Consider the following 19,387-nt stretch of genomic DNA (forward strand, 5'->3'; position numbering starts at 1 on the left):
AGCACAGGTAGGCATACTCATGGTACCTTTAATCTAGCTAGTGCTGGAAACACAGTGTAGATGTGATGTCACAGGCTTCAGCACAGGTTAGCAACCAGCCTACAAACCCACTGGGAATCCTGGATATGTGCTGTGGTTGTTAGCCCATGCCAAAACCTGTGCCGTCACATTTAAACTGTTACCATTACCTGGGCTAGCTAAATTAAAGCTAGCATGAAGGTGCCTACCTGTGCTACAACCACACCTTCACTTGCAGTATAACCCAAAATCTCACGCCAAGGTCTATATCTTGGACTCCAACAGCTGGTTTGAAACTGCAGGGCACAGCAATTGTTAGTACAAGTGTAGTCTGACACCCAGTGGTTTTACAAAAACAATTAATGGATAAAATTAATGATCTAACTAAGTGATAATTGCTGGAGATCCAGTTCTTACTTACCTCACTCATGTCCTAAAGTCAGTGGTACTACTCATCTGAATAAGGCAAGTAGGATTTGTCCCCCAAGGGGTTCTGGGTTTCTGGAGTTGTGTGAAAAAGCAGTGCGAGTCTGTATTATAGTTATAGCAGTCACAATATTAATAGTAGCTTGAGTCTGATCTCACACCAGTTTTATGCCGGTGTAAGGGTAGCTGTTTGAAATACAGCATAACAGGCAAGTTTGAACCAGTGTTGCTATAGTGCCAATATTTCAACACCAGCCCAAAACACACTACACAATTTGATGTAGCCATATCCCAAACTGTCCCCCTCAACACCAAGCATTTCTCATTAGTCTCGAGGGAAGAGCAGCTAGGTACTCAGCAATTTTGAATATCAGGCCTAATTTTCAGTGCCTAAATATGGACTTAAGAACCTAACTTTAGGCTCCTATTTTAAAAAAATCTTGGAAATTTTAAACTGAAGTGTTGTTATACTGCAATTTGGGTGAGTTCTGTTCCACTTTGCAACCCTAACTTCAAGTTAACAAAGTTTGTTTTTGTCTGTGAATAATAAAAGAAAGCTTGTCTTTGAATAAAATTTAGTATATTGTTTAAAAATAAAGGAAGAACTACATTTCCCTAATAGTATTAATATTTATTATTTATATTATGCTAGTGCCTGTAGGCCCCAACCAAAATCAAGTCCCTGTAATACTAGGTGCTGTATAAACAAAGGAAGAGACAGTTCAGTTCCTGCCCTGAAGAGCTTACAATGTAAATAGACAAGACAAACAAAGGATGGATGATAAAACAGAGGCTTGGCGAGAAGAAGTAACTTGCCAAAATTCACAAAGTAGGCCAGTGGCTGAGCTGGCAGTAGACTCCGGTCAACTGACTCCCAGGTTAGCACCCTAGCCAATAGACTTGAAGCAATAGCTATCTTTTCATTAACAATGAGTTTCTGGCTGCAGGAATAATAGAGTTCATAGTCCACTATTTTAAAAAATGACTGCCCAGAGCTAAAGGGCACATGTCAACTTGTTAGCTTTGCTGAACTGAACAAAATACATCAGGCTTGATTATTCACTGCCTTGCCCTTTGTCTAGTATATCTATAAACTACTGTTGTTATTTTATAATACGTCATTAACATTTTGGTCCCAGGGCAGAGTACCGTATATTTTATTGCTTATGGTGTTGACTTGCTCCTTTGGCTTCTGTTCTGAAAGTCAGAGGCACTTGATTGGTTGGAATTGAACCATCCAAGCCACACAGCTCACAACTACATTAGATGTTTCTTCATAAATCTCCCATCCAAATTCTTAACAGGCCTGAATCTGTTTAGCTTCTAAGAAACTGGTGAGGTCACAACCCCTAGTGAAATAGCTGTATTTATTTCCTGCTCATAAAGTCATTTATGGAAACATTCCGACTGAGAGGAGTTTTTCCTAATGTCCAACTTAAACCTCCATTGCTGCAATTTAAGCCCATTGCTTCTTGTCCTATCCTCAGAGACTAACGAGAACCATTTTTCTTCCTCCTCTTTGTAACAACCTTTTATTAAAGTTTAATAAAACTGCTATCATGTCCTCCCTCAGTCTTCTCTTCTCCAGACTAAGCAAACCCAATTTTTTCAAATCTTTCCTCATAGGTCATGTTTTCTAGACCTTTAATCATTTTTGTTGTTCTCCTCTGGACTATCTCCAATCTGTCCACATCTTTCCTGAAATGTGGCGCCCAGAATTGGACACAAAACTCCAGCTGAGGATGTATCAGCTCAGAGGAGAGTGGAAGAATTAATTCTCATGTCTGGTTTACACCACTCCTGCTAATACATCCCAGAATGATCTTTGCTTTTTTTGCAACAGTGTTACATTGTTGACTCTTATTTAGCTTGTGACCCACTATTACCCCCCCGATCCCTTTCCACAGTACTCCTTCTTAGGCAGTAATTTCCCATTTTGCATGTGTGCAACTGATTGTTCCTTCCTAAGTGGAGTACTTTGTATTTGTCCTTATTGAATTTCATTCTATTTACTTCAGACCATTTCTCCAGTTTGTCCAGACCATTCTGAATTTTAATCCTATCCTCCCTTCACCACACACCTAGCACCTTTACGAGCAGGAGGAAAGGGATCTCCCTCTCACTTCCTCTTCCTCCTGTGCTCTTCCTTCCTGTGCCTATTTGTAGGCTTGGGCTAGTGGCTTAATTAGCCTTTCTGCCCGGCCCCACCCACAAATTAGGCACAGGTCTGCCTTATTAGTGCCAATCTGCTATGCCTGATTGGAGCTACTGTGAACTGAGTGTTTATTCAGGGTTTCCAACCTAGCACTTCGTCACACAAGGCAATAAAAATGTATCCCTCGACATTCTTTAGAGAAATCTGCCTCAAAATCCTTACCTACCAGTGAAGGGAGAGGGGAGTTCCAGTTCACTCTGTTCATAGATCTTTAGCCTTGGGCCCAAAAGCCTGATTCAGCAATTTGGGCTTCCTTATAAACTCTAGATTGCTCCTGTGAGACTGTTTCCTCCTCGTCCTCAGTGATTTTTATAAAAATGATACATGTTCCCAAAATGAGTCACTTATTAAAGAAGATTGTCTGCATTTTTAAAGATCCTTCTATTAACTCTATAAAACTCCAGTTGAGGATGTATCAGCTCAGAGTAGAGTGGAAGAATTACCGGTACTTCTCGTATCTTGTTTACAACACTCCTGCTATTACATCCCAGAATGATCTTTGGGTTTTTTGCAACAGCATTACACTGTTGACTCATAGTTAGTTTGTGATCCACTATGACCCCCAGATCCCTTTCCATGGTAAAGTTTCCTAGGCAGTCATTTCCCATTTTATATTTGTGCAACTGATTGTTCCTTCCTAAGTAGAGTACTTTGGATTTGTCCATATTTAATTTCATTCTGTTTACTTCAGACCATTTCTCCAGTTCATCCATATCATTCTAAATTTTAATCCTGTCCTCCAAAGCACTTGCAACCCTTCCCAGCTTGGTATCGTCCACAAACTTTAAAAGTGTAGTCTCTATGCCATTATCTAAATCATTGATGAAGATATTGAACAGAACCAGGACCAATCCCTGCGGGACCCCATTTGATATGCCCTTCCAGCTTGACTATGGACCACTGATAACTACTCTCTGGGAGTGGTTTTCCAACTAGTTATGCACCCACCTTATAGTAGCTTCATCTAGGTTGTATTTCCCTAGTTTGTTTATGAGAAGATCATGCGAGACAGGATCAAAAGTCTTACTAAATTCAAAGATATACCACATCTACTGCTTCCCACCATCCACCAGGCTTGTTACCCTATTTGTTTTTGACAAATCCATGCTGTTTGTTACTTATCATCTTATCTTCTAGGTGCTTGCAAATTGATTACTTAATTATTTTCTCCATTATCTTTCCGGGTACTGAAGTTAAGCTGAATGATCTGTAATTCCCCAGGTTGTGCTTAGTCCCCTTTTTATAGATTGTCTCTATATTTGCCCTTTTCCAGTCCTCTGGAATCTCTCCCATCTTCCATTATTTTTTGAAGATAATTGCTAATGGCTCAGATATCTCCGCAGTTAGCTCCTTGAGTATTCTAGGGTGTATTTCATCAGGCCCTGGAGACTTGAGGACATCCACCTTATCTAAGTAATTTTTAACTTGTTCTTTCCCTATTTTAGCCTCAGATCCTACCTCATTTTCCCTGGCATTCACTATGCTAGACATCCAATTGCTACTAAACTTTTTGGTGAAAACTGAAACAAAAAAGTCATTTAGCACTTCTGCCATTTCCATATTTTCGGTTATTGTTTTTCCCCCTCGTTGAGTAACAGGCCTACCCTGTCCTTGGTGTTCCTCTTGCTGCTAATGTATTTGTGGAAATAGAAAGCTGCAATGCTGTACATCAGTGTTTCTCAAACTGGGGTCCCCGCTTGTGTAGGGAAAGCCCCTGGCGGGCCGGTTTGTTTACCTGCCCCGTCCGCAGGTCCGGCCGATCGCGGCTCCCACTGGCTGTGGTTCGCTGCTCCAGGCCAATGGGAACTGCTGGAAGTGGCGCGGGCTGAGGGACTTACTGGCCGCCGCTTCCAGCAGCCCCCATTGGCCTGCAGCGGCGAACTGCGGCCAGTGGGAGCCACGATCGGCCGGACCTGCAGACGGGGCAGGCAAACAAACCGGCCCGGCCCGCCAGGGGGTTTCCCTACACAAGCGTCGAACCCAGTTTGAGAAACACTGCTGTACACACTCTTATTGCTAGCCCATGCCTGGATCCATGCCACTGAGTCTTCACTACTATTTTTACCCATGCTAGCTAAATTAAATTGAGCATGAGTATGCCTACCTGAGCTGCAGTCAGACCTCTGATTGCAGTGTAGACACACCCTAATGCAAACTGGATTAGCTTTAAGACCAAAAAAAAAGAAAATACCCACTTTGGGTCCCCGGTACCATACAGGCTCTGCAGCTGGCCCTATATCCTTTTGACCATAGGGGAGGAAACAACCTATTGCTAAATTCCCACACTCTGTGTCTCTTCTCACCCAAACTCAAGAGGGTCAGCTTTGGCAGGGGCAAAAGGGGTAGCTGGTAAGGAATACAAATGTCCAAAGGCAGGTGTCCAAAGTTAGCTAAAGGATTTTTTTCTGACATTCTCCTTTAAAAAGGAATTTCTGATTAAATGTTAATTTATATGCAACAATATTTATTTTCAAATATTTTTATCAAATGAAAATAAAATGCATTTGCTGTTAATAAATGCTAGTGTTATGTCTGCAAAAAAGAAGTAGGAGATGATTTGCCACAGCTGCTGGGAGACTTGTTGTTGCATCTTTGGAACTTTTTAGGAATTCACCTTTGCGGAAGAGAATATTGCCAAATGCACCATGGGTTTTGTGGGCATTCTCTTTCATAGCCTGGAAGCTGCTCCTATCTGCAACCGCTTGAAGCTGTTCCTCAGTCAGGGGCAACACGAAGAATTCAGCTATCTTTTTCACTCCTAAAACCCTGTTCTGGAGAGAGGATGTTAGTCAAATAAAATGCATTATTTTATTTCTGTGGTATTTCCACTTACAGTAGCTGACTCGATATTTTCCTGTAGTGTGTTTAGCGGGCTTCAGTGTGATTGAAGTGGTGCATAGATCTTATGCTGGCCCTCTGTATAGACGTGAATTGCACCCAGTGAGAGGAAAGCTGTTAGACTTAGTCTCTACATAGCTGAGGTCACAATATACTGTCTATACACACCTTACAATTAAATGCCTACTCAGATAGGGATATGCATATCAGTTATTTGGGAATTAGGCTTTAAAAATATTTTGGCTCATACTAGAGCTGATCAGAAAATGGGGAGGGGGGGGGAAATCATGAAAAAACTGGTTCCATTTTTTTTCTCATTGAAATTTCAGCAAAAAAATATTATCAGAAATCAAATAGGTGAACATTTTGGCTAGTTCTATTTCATATGGTAAACTGTTGGTGCTTTGGAGTTCACTCAAAAGACAATCTGTATAATTGTTACCTAAACACTTCTTCAGTAACCTCACCTCTTTCAGTTCTTCGTAGGTTATCGTCATAACATTTTCATCGTCAACATGCTTGCTCCATTCACAAATATAGTCAAAATAGGACCCCCAAGGCACTGGAGGACACCAAAGCATCATATAAATTAATAATTATTAACACGAATAATGGCTCAAGACTGAGTATATTTCTTAAAACCTAGACTGATAGTTAGAACTTCAGACTGACCCCTCTGCCAGGCGGCATAGTCTCATGGCACCCTGGAAGACTGTTAGAACTTGATGTTTACTTAGCCCACTAAAGACATAATAGGATTTAGTCCCGTTCCAGGTACCAGAATTTTAGAAGTTTCACTTAGAAACCTCTATGTTCCTTTTATTCCTCAAACACTTTGTATTGGAAATTAATTATCATCTCTTAACTATAAAATAAAGTGAGAGATGCAGCTAGGTTGTTTTGCCTAGGTTTGAATGTTTTTGGGTTACTTACCGTGATATTTAAAAAAAAGATATTTTCTATTTGTTCATTTGCCAACACTAGAAAGCCGCCTTTTAATAAACTGATTTGTGGCAGGCCAGACTAAAACAAAAGTCACGTCTGGGGACTTTGCAAATGGGGAAAAGGGTTTCTCAGCTGAAGGCATAGACGGGGTCTTTATTTCAATTCCCCTTCCACGGCAATAAAAATTTATCCCCCAACATTCTTTGGAGAGATCTGCCTCAAAATCCTTACCTACCAGTAAAGGGAGAGGGGAGTTCCAGTTCACTCTATTCATAGAACTTTAGCCTTGGGCCCAAAAGCCTGGGTCAGCAATTTGGGCTTCCTTATAAACTCTAGATTGCTCCTGTGAGACTACGTCCTCCTTGTCCTCAGTGATTTTTATAAAAATGATACATGTTCCCAAAATGAGTCACTTATTAAAGAAGATTGTCTGAAATTTTGAAGATCCTTCTATTAACCTCTGTCATTTTTCTGATAAAATAAAATGAAAAAAGTATAATGAATCTGGGTTACAAATTCCATATTTTCAAATTTAGTCTACACATTGAATAATTGGGATAGGTAGAAAAAGGAACAGTACTTTTTCCAGTCATGAAAGCTGTGAAGAACTCATCCCAGGTCTCATAAGAGGGAAGTGGAGACATGACATTGGTAAAATGGTAAAAAGATGTAGCTACGTCTTTTGGATTTCGAACAAGCACCAGTACCTAGAAAATTAATATATATATTTCTGGAGCTAAACATAGCAAAATGGCAGTATCAGAAAAATAATATGTAATTATAATATTGCCAATTTCTTGGACCTCATATATTAGGCACAGAAATAATAATTAATCCTATATGCAGAGGTTGCAATTTTTTCATTATTCCTCATTAGATTTCAAAGATTATTGGCTACATTCATTTAAGTGTGCTTGTCCTGATCTCCCCAAATTAATTATATGCTATCTGCATGTGCTTCATCTGAAACAAGACTCCTTCACCCCTTTGGGTTAGTGAATGTTCTTAAAATAAACTGGATTAAAAGTTACAGGGGCAAATTCAGAGGTCATATTGGAAAAAATAAATGGTGGTATTCAAGCTCCATCCACACCGAAGCCCCTCCCACTAGTGACACCAAAATGAGAGACCACCCACAGTAGACTGTGTAGCAATTCCTCTATCACTGGAGGATCCCTCTTCTTCTGAGTGTTCTTATGGGGCTGGATACACTCTCAGACTTCATTGTGATGTGATGTGAAGTAGCTATGCTCTACCAGAGGACTAGGCCCTAAAAGTGGCCATACTGAGCACTTGGTACCTATGATGTAGACTTTAAAAATGACAATGGAAGTCTAAAGGAGCCTGAAAATTCTACTGAAGGATATATGTCTATAAGACATTAAAATGAGCACTCACCTTGGCTTTATTCTTGAAGATGGACTCAGGTAGATTGTGCGGAACGAGATGAGTAAATATAACTCTTCTAGAAGATAATTTCTCCATCCGCTTTAATACAAATTGAAAGAAGGGGAAAGCAGACAAATCAATTAATGTAACATTACATTTTCTGTAACCCTATGCCAAAATACCCCATTGCTGGTATATCAATGGCTCTGGAAAGCTCTGCTGAGCTGATAGCAGATTTCATGTCTTAGGAGTTCTGTGATTTTTCTGGGACCAGTGTCTCTAATCTATAGACACTGCTGAGTGTAGTAGATTTGGGAAGAGACCTGGCTAGTATCCAACGGGTAAAGTGAAATATGATTTCACACTTCCCCCTACATGATGGAATACATCTAAAAAGAAGGAACAGAATCTAACTGGAGAATGAGGGAAAAGGGAGATGAGCACTGAAGGACCTAGTTTGGGGTCAAAAGGGTGAGTTATAAAGATGGGGGGATCTGTTGGGACTAAGAGAGGGGGAGTTGGGAACCAGAAGAAGGAAAGCGATTCTGGTTGGGTTGAGAGGGGGAAAGATGGGACAAGGAGAAGAGAGGAACATAGAAAAAAGGGATAGCCCAGAAAGTTCAGGACAAGCATCTGAGCTCTGACTCCTCTTGGCGGTATCTTTCGAAGAGTGCCCATCAGTAACTGGCATCCTCGTTTGCAGGCTCAGCAAAAAGGCCAAGGACTGCATATGCACTGGGGATGGAGCTACTCTGTCACCTCTAGAGCTAGCTCATCTAGGTTGCAACTAAGATACATTGGCAAGACAGCACAGGGAGCCTCTCACTAACTCTGCAGAAGCTGTATCTCTTTTCTGGATAAATTAACTTAATCCTTCACAAGCACTAAGTTCACATCAGAAAAAAAACTAACCACATGAATGAAAATGTTAACAAATACACAGACTGGAGGCGGTGAGCAGCAGAGCAGTGATGGATTGAATCAGCCTGGTACTGGTGCAAGAGGTATTTCATCTAGGATTAAGCACCCAGGCCTGGATCCACAAAGGGACTTAGTCATTGCGATGCTCAGTATTGCATCACCTGATTTTTAGGTCCCTAGAAAACCACAGGAACCACACTGTGATCCACAAAGCCTGAATTAGACAACTGAGGCTCCCTATACAATGGATGGGGAGAGACAGGTGCCTTAGAATGTGATCTGCAAAGCCAGCATGCTGGGGAGGAGCCACCTAAATTAGCCAATGGGAGACACAGGTGAGAAGGTGTATGCTAAGCCCTCAGAGATAGTGCTTAAGTCTGGGCTACTGGGAGGTGCCTATCTCTGCTAGTGATCCACAAACTTAGGCAGAGGAGTGCCTAAGTCACATATGATGCTGGCAGACCAGGTGCGAGCTATGCCACACTCTGAGGCCACCAAAAAATTTGTCCTGAGAACCCAGATGCACATAAAAAAACTGGGGTGAGGGTGCGGGATGGAAACAAGGAGGAGAAGGAACACCTCCCTTTTAATCTTTAGTCCAGTGGTGAGGGTACTCACTGAGGATATGAGAGACTCCCCCCCACCCACCCGGTTAACTCCCCCCTGTGCCTGATGAGGTGAATGGATTTGAACAAGAAACTCCAACCATTCATGTGAGTCCTTTAATCAGTGGACTATGGAGTGACACTCTTTTTCTCACCTAATTAATGTTCAATTAGTCAATTAAAGTGAAACAACTTCTGTAGGAGAGATTGAAGGAGGCCCACATCAGAAGATCCCATAGTCCAGTGGTCAGGGTACTCACCTGAAAGGTGGCAGATTTCTGTTCAGATCCTTTCTATTCACTGGGTAGACTTGAACCAGTGGTCTCTCACATTCTGCTGGGCTAAAGAGTATAAGGGAGGTGGTTCTCTCCTCCACTGCCCATTTTGGGTAGAGCTAAATGGCCTCTTGAGCATGCCTACTGGATTGGCCTCAGCACACCAGCTAGGCAGAGGAACACCTATATTCCCCAGTTTGTGGATTGCACAGGAATTAGTGGGGAAGATAGACATCTGGATGCCTAGGGAAGTCGCTGTGCACATGCCCAGAGGCAGAAACATAGGTGCCTAGAGAACTTTTACTGCAAAAACTTAAGTGGCATGTGAGTTTGGGCACCTACAGGGTTAGGTGGCAACCAATCAGGAGTTTTGTGGATCGCAGTGGAGCCTAAAATTAGGACTTTAGTACCTAAGAACCTTTGTGGGTTTGGCCCCAGCTCTTGCATTTCCATTCTATTCCATGGTCTTTGCATTTTACTTTGTATGGAACTCCTCCTTATACCCTATTTGGAATAATATATTATTGAGTTTTTGTAAGTGTCTCATGTAATTGTTATTAATTTGCATTCTCCTCAACTCTTTCTGACTGCCCATTTACCAACATTTCCTCCTGAATTGGGTGGCACATGCAGGATCTATTCTAGTCACAGATATTGCTGTAGTTGGACAGAGACCTTTCTTTGCAATGGGTATTTCACATACCATGTTGTCATCAATTATATGTGAAACAGTACATCTTAGCAGTTTCAGTAAGTGTTCAGGCCCAGATCCTCAAAGGAATTTTGGCACCTAACTCCCATTGATTTCCATGGGAGTTAGGTGCCTAAATTCCTTTGAGAATCTGGTCCTCAGTTCCCACCTGATATTTCTCAGCATCTCCAACTTCAAGGTAGGGAAATTCTTCCAGTTCCTCATCATTCAGGCTATTTGTTTCATCTTCATTATTCTCTGCAGATGTTGTTACCAAGTCAGTTAAGATCTGGCCAACCCAATTGGTACCTTAAAAATATACAGAATTGGTTTAAAAACCTTCCCCTTCCCCTTTGGGGAAAACATAATTTCTCAGATTTCAATGAATATACAACAATTGGAAAGATTTGTACACAGTGTATTAAGTAACTAATGGACAAGAAAAATCAATGAGCTTCAAGGAGCTAAATAAATTATGTCTGGGCCTAGCAGACAAACTGGGACCTGACTTGATAGCAAGAGCTCCAGGGCTTCCTAAAAGAGCATAATTCAGGTCTGCTCTTTTCCTACAATGGAAGAGAAGCCTATCTAACTTAGCTTGTAGTGACATGAAAAATAATGTGAGGCTAAATTTGCATATAAATTGTTTGTTGTTTTGAAATGTTTTTTTTTAATGCTTATTCCACTGCAAATAAACATACTGATTTTAAGAAGGCAGTTGGTCACTGTAGACGTCCGGGGTGGGGCTTCGTCCCTCTCAGGGGCTGCTGGGAGCCAGGCCACCTCACTCCACGAGGCTGAGGAACAGATCAGTCTCGCAGATCCAAGCCCTAAACCGGAGCAGGGTCGCGAGCAATCAGTAGTCCCGGGCTCAGGCCCTCAGGCAGGGGCTGAGCAAACAAACAGTTCAGGGGCTCAGGCTAGGGGAGGAGGAGAGACTGCTACCCGGCGTGGGGTGCCGGGGGGAACACAGGCCCACCCACTCCACTGTGTTCCAACCCAGGGCCCTGTGAGCAGCAATCCGTCTGCTGCTGGGTCAGTGGGGATCCTGACCGCAACATACTGACATGGGGTCGGGGTCTGCTATCCCCCGGCCTCTTCCCATCTCCTCCTCCATGGGTACCTGCACGTCCTTAGCCTCGTCCGCCATGTCCCAGATCATGGGCTCCTCAGGGCAGCGAGCGCTGGGTAGATTGGGCGGCTCCTCCGGATCCTCGGTGAGGGGAAGTTCAGTCCGCTCCTCAGGATACCGGGCTCAGGGCAGGCTCGGCCAGTCCTCCTCAGGATACCAGGCTCAGGGCAGGCTCGGCTCAGCAGGAGCTCGGGCACCAGCGTCTGTCCTCTCCCACGGTCGAGCCGCAACTGAGCACTGGGGCCGGGCCTTTATACTTCCTGTCCCGCCCCATGACTTCTGGGGGGGCGAGGATAGGCGGTGGTGACTCCACCCACTCCAGCGGCTGTTCTGGCTCGTCCCTCGCAGGGGCTGCTGGGAGCCAGGCCGCCTCACTACACGGCCCCCCCTCAAGGCTGGCTCCCGGGTACCGGGGCCAGACCCTTCCATACCCCCCAGGCGGGAAAGGAAGTCGGCATTCGCATGGTCCTTCCCGGCCCGATGGCGAACGGTGAAGGCATAGGGCTGCAGCGCCAAGTACCACCGCTGCAGCCGCATATTATGGACCTTCATGCAGGCCAACCACTGGAGAGCAGAATGGTCAGTGACCAAGATGAAAGGGGCTCCTAGGAAGTAGTAGCACAGGGTGTCACAAGCCCACTTCACGGCTAGGGCTTCCTTTTCCACCACCGCATAGTTTTTCTCTCAGGGGAACAACTTCTGACTGATGTAGAGGACCGGATGCTCTTCCCCGCCGACCTCTTGGGAAAGGACTGCCCCGAGTCCCACCTCCGAAGCGTCCGTTTGCAGGACAAAGGTCTGGTTAAAATCAGGGCTATATAAGACCGGCTCTTGGCAGAGGCTTGTTTTAAGGGTTTGAAAGGCCTCGTCACACACACAGGTCCAGACCACTTGCTGCGGGCTCTCCTTAGTCAAGAGCCCCGTTAAGGGGGCGGCAATCGCCGTGAATTGGGGAATGAAGCATCGATAATACCCTGCCAGCCCCAGAAACTGGCGTACCTGCCGTTTCGTGGTGGGCGGGGGGCAGGTTGCAATGGCCTGAACCTTGTCCACCAGTGGTTTTAACTGTCCATGTCTGATAGCGTACCCCAGATACTTGGTTTCTTGTCGGCCGATGCAGGACTTCTTCGGGTTGGCCGTTAACCCGGCCGCCCGCAGGGACCTCAGGATGGCTGCGACCCTTTCTAGATGGTTCTCCCACTGCGGACTGTAAATGACTACGTCATCCAAATAGGCCACAGCGTAGTCTTGGTGGGGTTGGAAGAGGCGGTCCATCAGGCGCTGAAACGTGGCCGGGGCCCCGTTGAGGCTGAAGGGCATTCGGGTAAACTGATATAGGCCCGTAGGGGTGGCGAACACAGTCTTCTCCCTGGAAGCAGGTTCCAGGGGGATCTGCCAGTACCCCTTGCTAAGGTCAAGGGTCGTGATGTAGCGGGCTCCTCCTACCCGGGCCAACAGCTCATCTATCCGGGGCATGGGGTAGGCATCGAACTTGGAGATGGCATTCACGCACCTGAAGTCGATGCAGAATCGTTGGGAGCCGTCGGGCTTTGGTACCAGCACGACTGGGCTATGCCACTCGCTGTGCGAGGGTTCAATCACCCCCAAGTCCAGCATCGCCCATACCTCCTCATCCATGACGCATCTCTGGTGATACGGCAAGGGCCTGGTCGCGCCCCAAATCACCACCCCCGGCTCAGTCTGGATCCTATGGTATACCAGGGTGGTGGATCCCGGTTGGGCCGTGAAGGTGTGGGGGAAGGCTCGTAGGAGGCACCGGGTCTGCTTGAGTTGGTCCTCCGTTAGGGTCTCCCCAAGTTGGGGTTCCTCAGGGTCCTGGGTATGGGCTATCTGGGGCCCTAGCTCGGGTTCTGGTGGGTAGGGGTTAATCAGAAGCCCTTCCCGTTCTCGCCAGGGCTTGAGAAGGTTGACGTGGTACCGCTGTATCCTCTTCTTCCGATTGGGCTGGTCGATCTCATATGTAACCGGGCCCACCTTCCGGACCACCTCATATGGCCCTTGCCAGCGAGCCAGAATCTTCGACTCGCTGGAGGGGAGGAGGAGTAATACCCGGTCTCCGGGTTGAAAGTCCCGTGTTTGTGTGTCCCGTTTGTACGTCTGGGCTTGCACCTCCTGGGCGGCTTTCAAATTCTCTCATGCCCGGGCCCCAGCCTGCTTAAGACACTCCTGGAGCTGAAGTACATACTTTAAGAGGCCCTGGGCCGGTGAGGGGGTTTGCTCCCAAGTTTCCCTCATTAGGTCCAATAGGCCCCGCGGTCGACGGCCGTACAGCAGTTTGAACGGTGAGAACTTGGTCGACGACTGGGGAACCTCTCAGACCGCCAGGAGCAAGGGTGGGAGTAGCTGATCCCATCGACGAAGGTCCTCCTGAGGAAACTTCCGGAGCATGTCTTTTAGGGTCCAGTTGAACCTCTCAACCAGCCCATCAGTCTGGGGATGATAGACTGATGTTCGCAGTTGCTTGACCCCCAGAAGTTCACACACTGCCGGAGCAACCGCGAAGTAAAATTAGTCCCCTGATCCGTAAGGATCTCGCGGAGTAGGCAGACACGGGCAAAAACCTTCACCAGCTCATCGGCAATGGTGCGGGCTGTAATGTTTCGGAGGGGAATTGCCTTGGGGAACCAGGTGGCATAGTCCAACATCACTAAGATGTACTGAAATCCCACACTGCTCTTGGGAAGAGGCCCCACCAGATCCATGGCCACGTGCTCAAAGGGGGTCTCGATTAAGGGCATCGGGACCAACGGGGCTTTGGGAGTCCACGCAGGGGCGGCCAACTGGCAATCTGGGCAGGAATTACAATAATTCTTTACCTCCTGGTACACCCCCGGCCAGAAGAGGTGTCCCAAGATCCGGGCCAGAGTCTTCTCGTGACCGAGGTGTCCCGCTGCGGGGACATCGTGGGTCAGCTGCATGACGGCCCGCCGATGACATCGGGGAACAAGGAGTTGGGTCCGGGTCTCCCCCGTGTGGGGGTCCCGTTCGACGCGATACAGGCGCTCCTGCCACAACTCAAAGTGTGGCCACTGGGCCGCTCGACCGGGGTCAAGTACCGTCCCATCCACAGTGGCCAGTTGTTCGTAGGCCCGCTGGAGTGTGGGGTCAGCGCGCTGATCTTGGCAAAAGTCAGTGGGGGCCAAGGGACCGTCCTCTGGTTCTGCGGCCGAGCTGGGAGGCTCGGGGGCTTCCCTCTCTTCTCCCTCGCTCTCTGGGGCCTCCCCTTCCAAGGCTGGTGTGACCCACGGGCTGCCCCCGGCGTGGCGACGGAGAACGGCGGGAAACTCGGGCCAGTCTCGATCCAGGATTACGGAGTATGCCAGTCGTGGAGCGAGGCCCACCACCATCGGCCGGGTGACTCCCTCAACCATCAATTGGGCCCGGGCACTCCGGTAGGGCTGTACGTCCCCATGGATGCACTGCAGCCGAATCTCTCCTAGCCAGGCATCAGCCTGGGGACCTAAGTGTCGGCGGACTAGGGTCTGTCCGCAGCCCGAATCAAGGAGGGCCACCATCGGGTATCCTTCAGTAACCACGGGTATGGTGATCTTAGCAGCTTGTGAAGGGCGGGCACGAGCGTCCCCTGAGCAGACCTGGCCAAAGGTACATTCCAGCCCCGGGCAATCCCGCTGGAAATGGCCATATTCCCCGCAGGAGAAACAGGGGCCCAGGGCTGCTTGTCCTGCCCGTAGCCGCGTCCCTGGGTTGCCCCCAGGAGGACCCTGGTGGTCTCGGCGCGCCGCAGGAGCTGGGGTCCGAGCAGATCTCCCGGGCACCCCTGGGGGACGAGTCCCGGCCTCAGCCTCCCAGGGGGAGCCCCGTAGGTTCACTCGGGCTGGCGCCCCCCTTTTCTCGGGGTTAGGTCGCTCCATCGCTGGTGGGGCTGCACGGACCGCCGGGCCTATTGGCATTTCAGCTGCCAGGAAGTCCTCCATTAGGGTAACGGCAGTGGCCAGGGTCGTCGGCCTGTGGCGGAGGACCCAGGCTCTTTCTCGTGATGGGAAAACCTGGGTGAACTGTTCTAGTACCACCTGTTCCATTAGCTCCTCCGAGTTCCGGCGTTCGGGCTGCAACCACCGCTTACAGGTCTCCCGGAGTTCCTGGGCCACACTCCGAGGCCGGGCCCCAGTGGGATAGGTCAGACTCCTAAACCGCCGTCGGAAAGTTTCTGGACTCACGTCCAGGGCGTCTAGAATCGCGGCCTTTACTTGGCTGTAGTCCTGGGCGGCCTCCACCGACAGGCCTCGGTAGACCGTCTGCGCAGTCCCCGTCAGGTACGGGGCCAAGATGGAAGCCCATTGGTCCTGGGCCCACCCCGCGATGACCGCCACTCGCTCAAAGGTGACGAGAAAGGCTTCGGGGTCGTCGCCGGGTACCATCTTCATCAGCCAGATCGGGGGCTGGGCCGTGGGGTCCCGGCCGGGCCTCCCGGCTGAGCCTCCCCAGGTCGGGCCAGCGCCGCTGCGAGCTGCTGGAGACATTGTCGCTGGAAGTCCTGGTGCTGGGTAACCAGGTCTTGAATAAGCTGGTTCTGTTGGGCTCCCAGCTGCTCAATGAGCTGCTGCTGCTGTTGCTGCTGGGCGGCCTGTTGCTCCTGTTGCTGTCACTCCTGGGTTTCCGTCATTAGAGCCAGTAGCTGAGATAGATCCATCTCTTGGGAGAGGGACCTTTCTCCTGCCACCCCCTTCTCCCCGGGGTCGAGAGTTCGCGCCCACATCCTCGTCTGCCGTGTCCCAGATCATGGGCTCCTCAGGGCAGCGAGTGCTGGGTAGATTGGGCGGCTCCTCCGGACCCTCGGTGAGGGGAAGTTCAGTCCGCTCCTCAGGATACCGAGCTCGGGGCAGGCTCGGCCAGTCCTCTTCAGGATACCAGGCTCAGGGCAGGCTCGGCCCAGCAGGAGCTCGGGCACCTGCATCTGTCCTCTCCCGCAGTCAAGCCGCAACTGAGCGCTGGGGCCGGGCCTTTATACTTCCTGTCCCGCCCCATGACTTCTGGGGGGCGGGGACAGGCGGTGACTCCGCCCACTCCGGCAGCTGTTCTGGCTCGTTCCTCACAGGGGCTGCTGGGAGCCAGGCCGCCTCACTACAGTCACTATATCACTGGTCACAGGCTCCCAAAGAGAAGAAATTCAGGTTTCCAGTTGGACCTGCATGGTAATAAGTGGTTGGCATAGATGTGGTGTTGAATCCTGATCCTCAGCTAAGGGTGGGGAAGTTGTGAAATTCAACACCTGAGACAGGTAAGGGCATAAAGCCTAATACCTGAACAACAGGTGCACTAAGAGAGACTAAACAGGGGACAGAGATGCACCCAGCCTCAGCAGCGTGATACTTACCATACATGAAGTTCAGATGTACAGAATTATTCAGTTAGATAACACAGGAATAGTAATCAAATTCAACAAGAAATATTCTGGTTCTGCAGTGAATTGTACTCTCTAACTGATCCTGTTGTTACTTTGTCAAAACTCCTGTTAAGCCAAATCCATCCCTAATGCGACTCCAAGTCAGTGACGTTACATCAGGATTGAATTTGCTCCATTAACTTCTGTTCTTGGTTACATTTTATACAGTAGAAGCAGTATATGGGAATTATTAAAACCATTGACATCTATTTTAATTAGGCTTGGAAACCAACAGAATGGATGATAGAGACCCATTTTATACCTATTTTAGTAGTTCTAGATTAGTTATAAGAGATGTTTTCCTCTTCTTTTTTCTGGTGAAAGTTTTCTAAAGACCTGACTGGGACTTTAAAAATCTAGCGAAGTCTGAAGACTGTGCTGTATAGTAACTTTATTATGCTGGTAGGTAAAGTTGTACACAGAACTCCAGTTTGTAAAACTACCTAGTAGAAAGTGATATTTTGATGCATCAAGTGTAAGAGAGCATAGAGTGAGTTCTCACCCTTAGCCTCGCATTTCCTGACATTTGGGTGCTGGATTTCTCAATATTTATTGTTGCATTAAAGACAGTTAACCCCACGCCCACAGAATTTTTGGAAGAATAGGGAGAAATGCCAGTAGAGTAGATGTGGGATAATCTGCCTCCCATGCTAAGTCTCATTCTCATCTGTAATAGTTAGAGATTGGCTTAAGCCCTTAATCATCAAATTTAATAACTCTTCCAAAAGTTCATCATAATTATGATAACTAGATATTCTTGTCTTCCATGTAAATGTCCTGTCCCTTTTTGAATCTCCATAAACTCTTTGCTTCAGTGACTTCCTGTGGCAATAAATTCTAGCCTTTAAAGTTTCATACAGAATAATTTTCAGTTTCATCACCCAACTAGGATTGAGTGAAATCTATGGAAAGAAAAAATTACAAAAATTCATGGAGAATTATTCACTAATTCACTTTCCATGATTTCACAATCCTAACATTTCAATTTTTCAAGAAGTTTCAGAAGACTGCAATGTTTTTAATAGGAAGAAAGTAAAGAATGTTGCGCATGAGAAACCAAATGCTAAATTTTATGCAAAAATACTTATTTGTAAATGTTGCAAATGTAACAACATGTACCATACTACAAAACAATATATATGCACCACAGAAGCGAGTAATGTTTGCTGTGAAAACCATTACTTTGATTTTCCTAACCTGGGCATTTAAATTTTTAACCATAGCATTGACAATAACAATAGCAATGGCATTTCTTTGGCAAGGAATATGAGATAAGTCATTTTATTTCTCTCATTCATATGAATAATTCCCATTGCCATATCTTCCTAACCAAGGTTATTTAACATAAACTGAAATAATTCGTTCAGTTTTAACTACAGCCTGGTTATTTATAATTATATTACACCTTATATTTCCATAGCAAACAAATTATATTCACCAGATTTAGGATACCCTGCTAGGATCACATCCTCCTGCCTGGCTTCAAAGGACTCAAGAGCCTTGAATATTTCAGGACTGCACACAGTTTTGGGGTAGAGAATCCCCTTGTAAGAAAAAAGCAGATCATCACGGTCCATTGTGTCACAAACAGCAATTCCCTTATCCATCAGATCAATGAATTTCTTCCTATGGTTTGCCATTCTCCTCTCTCTTGATGTAAAGCTGTATGCAGACAGAGACAGGTGCAGACTACCTTTAAGTAGACCTTTTGTGGATCAAGTAAACAACATTTGACTCCTCCCTATTCATCTGTAGAGAGAGATACAGCCCCAGACAAAGAGCCTGATCTAGCTCGCATTGGAGTCATTTACAGTCCTGTCATTGACATCAGTGGGAGTTGGAGAAGACCAAAAGAGGAAAACAAGGAAATTAAATTGCTTCTTAAGCCAAAACTCATATATAATTTCAAAATATCATGTGTAAAAGATTGCTGTAGAATGAGTACCTAGTGCATGTATACATAATACATTAGTGACATGCAAAAAATTACACTGATGCCAGGCTCCTGTTGGGATGGTACATGCCCCAAAGTAGGTTTCCCATGGTAACCCTGCCCTTTTACATACGCATTATACTGGTTTTTTTCTTTACACAATCACATCATTCTTTGCGTCCTGAGACCTGAAGAAGAGTGGCCTCCGTGTAGGGCTTGTAGCTGCAGAATTCACCTACTAGGGTGGGTAACCACAGGCTCCATTTGGTGGCCTTGGGGGTACAATGGCTAGCTCCTCCTTTCAGCCAAATATTTTCTCAAGTTTGGAGAGAGATGATGGAGTTTTTGCTATCTAGTGATTGGGGGGTGGCTGTACATATGAGTACATAATGTTTTATTAATGATTAATATGTTTATATTAATATAGATCAATTGGTGTCTGTGTCAAGGGATGAAATCCTGGCTCCATTGAACTCAAAGGCAAAGCTCCCATTGACTCCAGCGAGGCCAAAATCTCTGCCTTGAGGAGCATTTATGGTCTCAGCCTTTCTCATATTGTATTCCCATGAGCAAT

The 19,387-nt window shown here is 46.6% G+C and overlaps 1 protein-coding gene across 1 annotated transcript; it reads right to left on the minus strand.

The window, feature by feature from the left end:
- Positions 1 to 5,169: 5,169 nt before the first annotated feature.
- On the minus strand, positions 5,170 to 18,520 carry LOC128834250 (sulfotransferase 6B1-like). Its single transcript, XM_054022866.1, has 6 exons — positions 18,319 to 18,520; positions 10,493 to 10,632; positions 7,841 to 7,930; positions 7,023 to 7,149; positions 5,965 to 6,059; positions 5,170 to 5,430 (listed from the first exon to the last, which is right to left on the minus strand). The coding sequence occupies exons 1-6, from the start codon at positions 18,518 to 18,520 to the stop codon at positions 5,170 to 5,172; spliced, it is 915 nt and encodes a 304-aa protein (XP_053878841.1).
- Between the last annotated feature and the right edge of the window lie 867 nt (positions 18,521 to 19,387).

This window comes from Malaclemys terrapin, chromosome 3 (genome assembly GCF_027887155.1).
Source record: "Malaclemys terrapin pileata isolate rMalTer1 chromosome 3, rMalTer1.hap1, whole genome shotgun sequence".
NCBI classification, from domain to species: Eukaryota; Metazoa; Chordata; order Testudines; family Emydidae; genus Malaclemys; species Malaclemys terrapin.

Excerpts from the sequence above, each read along its gene's own strand:
- LOC128834250 (XM_054022866.1), bottom strand. The coding sequence starts at position 18,520 with ATGGCAAACCATAGGAAGAAATTCATTGATCTGATGGATAAGGGAATT. Across the intron at positions 10,633-18,318 it reads AGCAGGGTATCCTAAATCTG|GTACCAATTGGGTTGGCCAG; the intron begins GTGAATATAATT and ends TATATTTTTAAG. Across the intron at positions 7,150-7,840 it reads TCTTCAAGAATAAAGCCAAG|GTACTGGTGCTTGTTCGAAA; the intron begins GTGAGTGCTCAT and ends TTAATTTTCTAG.